The sequence below is a fragment of the Carassius carassius genome, unplaced genomic scaffold (assembly GCF_963082965.1).
Source record: "Carassius carassius unplaced genomic scaffold, fCarCar2.1 SCAFFOLD_94, whole genome shotgun sequence".
Lineage (NCBI taxonomy): Eukaryota > Metazoa > Chordata > Actinopteri > Cypriniformes > Cyprinidae > Carassius > Carassius carassius.
In genome coordinates this window covers 134,434-137,647 of record NW_026775056.1, presented here as the reverse complement: position 1 = coordinate 137,647, position 3,214 = coordinate 134,434, and the positions used below count along the sequence as shown (strand labels likewise).

General features: G+C 44.2%; 1 protein-coding gene across 2 annotated transcripts; it reads right to left on the bottom strand.

Annotated features, from left to right (window-relative positions):
• Positions 1-496: 496 nt before the first annotated feature.
• Positions 497-2,975, bottom strand: LOC132134503 (interferon regulatory factor 1-like). Of its 2 annotated transcripts, XM_059547086.1 has the most exons (9): positions 2,820-2,974; positions 2,339-2,429; positions 2,152-2,251; positions 1,870-2,072; positions 1,708-1,789; positions 1,517-1,618; positions 1,401-1,429; positions 1,127-1,256; positions 497-1,035 (listed from the first exon to the last, which is right to left on the bottom strand). In XM_059547086.1, the coding sequence occupies exons 2-9, from the start codon at positions 2,423-2,425 to the stop codon at positions 914-916; spliced, it is 855 nt and encodes a 284-aa protein (XP_059403069.1). In that variant the 5' UTR covers positions 2,426-2,429; positions 2,820-2,974; the 3' UTR covers positions 497-913. The 2 variants fall into 2 exon arrangements, with proteins under 2 accessions (XP_059403069.1, XP_059403070.1); XM_059547087.1 differs by lacking the exon at positions 1,127-1,256 and having other exon boundaries at positions 2,820-2,975.
• Positions 2,976-3,214: the final 239 nt, after the last annotated feature.

The following is a 3,214-nucleotide window of genomic DNA, read 5'->3' as shown; positions in this document are numbered from 1 at the left end:
GTCTGCACTGTTTCTGCCTGATTTAACCCTTGAAATGTATTTTGTTTGCATCAGTTAGTGAGTTCAGTGACGTCACATTGCATTCTCTTGGCTTGAATAAAACCAGTTCATTTAGATGTAACCAATTTTGTTTTTCAATATTTTGGCAATGACTGTTTTATAAATATGATAATGCCAAAAAATGCTAGAGATGCTCTTATACTTTTTATTAATATTATGAATTAGTTTTCATTTTACTTTGAGTCAAAGCTTTAGTCATTTTGTTGTGTTTTGTCATGTGTATTAGTTCTAAAAAGAAATGTTTAGACTAGAAATAAATGGTATGATATTGAAGAATGCATTAAAAACACAAGAAATCCCAGCTCTATCAAAACTTAAAAGTGCCTGATCTGCCCAAAGGATGCAAAAAAGCTACTAGCTGAAATAAGTTTCACTGAAATGAGCAAAAAAGCCAAAACTCCCTCTCAAGAAACCATAACATGAACAACAGCAAATAAATGGATTTTGTTTTTTAATACAAATAAATATTTACAGTATATACAGTGAAGAACCCCTCCCCATACTCAGACTAACAGCTTCATCTGATACATGTGTTTTATGAATATATGGGTGAGAAAACCCTGACATGATGAGCACATAACGGAATGAGTCCAATTCACATTACATGAGAAAACTGTACAACTGGAAGGAAAGAGCTGGTTCTGGACGATCCTTCTGTGAAACCACATCACACTTTACACGAACGAGGAGGCTTCTGACCACGACGGAGCTCAGGGATCCCGCGAGCATTGTGAGAGTCCAACAGCAGAATCCAGACACGAGAACGAGCGAGACTGAGGTGTGAGGTTGAGTGTGTGGAATAGAGTCCATTGTGCATGAGTGAGACAGAGTCCGAGGAGCGAGACGAGCGCTCTCAGAGAGGACACATGGTCTGTGGCATGTTGTTGCTGTTCCACAGCTCTGTGTAGGTGCAGAGAGAGTCTTCACGCAGGTCTGGGGTCAGTTCAGTGTAGAGCCGAAACTCCAGCTCTTCTCCTGGAGCAACATGACAGAAACAAACACTTGAGTTTCTGCTCATTTCAGAAAAGCGTCTGAGTCTCGTCTAAACAGCTCATGCAACAATTACCTGAGCTTTCACTCCACTGGCTCTCTGGACTCAGAGATTCTGTTGTGGCTACTTCATTGCCCAGGAACCCCTTTCCAACGAAATTGCTCTGCATCCACTGCGTACTTTCACGTTCCAATTGCCGTGTTAGCTGCAAGAGCAAACACAGAACTCGTAAGCGACTGGGTTTTGCTTGTTCTTTTATTTCAGTCTATCAGCAATGAGCCAATATCAGGACGGGGTATTCCTGTCAATGAAAAAGCACAAAGGAAAAAAGAGCACCTGTGAAACTCACCTCAAAGATAGCTTCGTTCTCCTCCAAGTCTGCGGGTGGAGAGATGGAGAAAACACACAGTGAGAACCAGCCGTGTTATGAAGACACTTTCTGAAGAAGACGTGAGCTTCTGTTACCTGTGGAGTGCACCGGAGACACCTGGAACTTGTACAGCTCTTCTGGACAGTTTGGGATCTCCATCTCGTACGCGGGGGTGTCATTGGAGGTGCTGATGGTGCCTTCAGGAAAAAGGAAACAGGTGATGAATATGAGCTGGGTGTGAACATCTCACCAGCACTGCCTAGTGTGGTCAGATCTGAACACTCACTTAGATTCACAGTGCTGTCGATGGTGTTCTCCTGGGTCATTTCTGACTGCATCTCCTCAGCGTCAATCTCCTCCAGCTTGACCTGAACCACACAAACAGACATCTTTAACCCTACAGTCCAGACGTACCGATTGGATTTGCACCTGCGCTCCAGACGCTTACCTTGCGTTTGCGTAGGCCCTTGCATCTCTTGACCTTCTTCTTGGTGATGGTGGGCAGCATGCGGTAGACTCTCACCGCAGCGCAGCCTTTGTTCACGCTCTTGTCCTTCACCTCTTCGATGTCGGGGAGAGAGTTCATGGCACAGCGGAAGTTGGCTTTCCAGGTCTTGGGGTCGGGCTGGGTCTCTCCCTCCTTGTATTTACCTGAGGGAACACAAGCAGGAGCTTCAGTACATCTGCAGGGTGACTGTGATCTCAGTCGTGTGCTCGAGCGATCGCTCACCTGTGTGAATGGCCCACTGCTTGAACAGACATGCGTCTTTGTCCACCTCCCAGCCGTGGCGAGCCGCGTGCTTCCACGGGATGGAGAACATCTTCTCCTCCTGAAAACATTGCAGATCTATTAGATCAATGGCGCCGCTTGCAGATGCTTATCTAGACGGTGGTGATCAACCATCTCAGTGCTTTACCTTGTTGACCCAGCGGAGCCCAGCGATGGTGTTGGAGTCGATCTTTACCTCCAGCCAGGGTCGCATGCGCATTCTGGACACAGGCATGTTTCTGTGGGAGAGACACAAGCTGCTTTACTCGCTCTGGAGGGCGCTTTGACAAGTTCATGACCAGGAAACACGCGCTTTGTTTTTCTTCATGACATATTTCACTATGCAAAATGCTCAAGCTACATTTTTATCTGATCATGTATTATTGTTTGGTTTGCTCAGTCACTTTTACAGCTAAGCAGAAATACATCTGCAACAGACACCAAAGCATACTGAAAAGAAACTTGTGATGCTGTTGTTGTTTTGGAACACTGCTGCAGTAACTTGCATGAATTACTAGCAAATATTTCTTTAACCAGTAAATCAACACTCGTTTCTTATTCATTCTTAACATAAATGCAATAATAATATTAAATGCATTAAAACGTTCCATATTGTTATAGGCACTTACTGTATAATAAGATGTTGTATCCAAATCAGAAAACAGCAAAAAGAGTAAGTCCTTTAAAAAAGGCGTCAATCCACTCTCAGAACTACAGCTGAAGTTCTGTCTAGATCAGCTCGCGCTTACTGTACAGAAGAAGCGCGCGACAGTCATATTTATACAGCTCTGGCGCATGCGCACGGAGAGAGCGGCTCTTCGACTTCACCAGGCTGATTTCCGAGAAATCATGCTGTTATGAGATAGAGGGCTACGTGCGGAAGGCATTTCAGTTTGGATAAACAGACATACAAACACACACACACCCTCAACATGCCAACATAGAATATCACCTACACACACATATATATCCATGTTTATTGCCACAACAGCTTACAACAATAAAAAAGTACCAATAATAATCA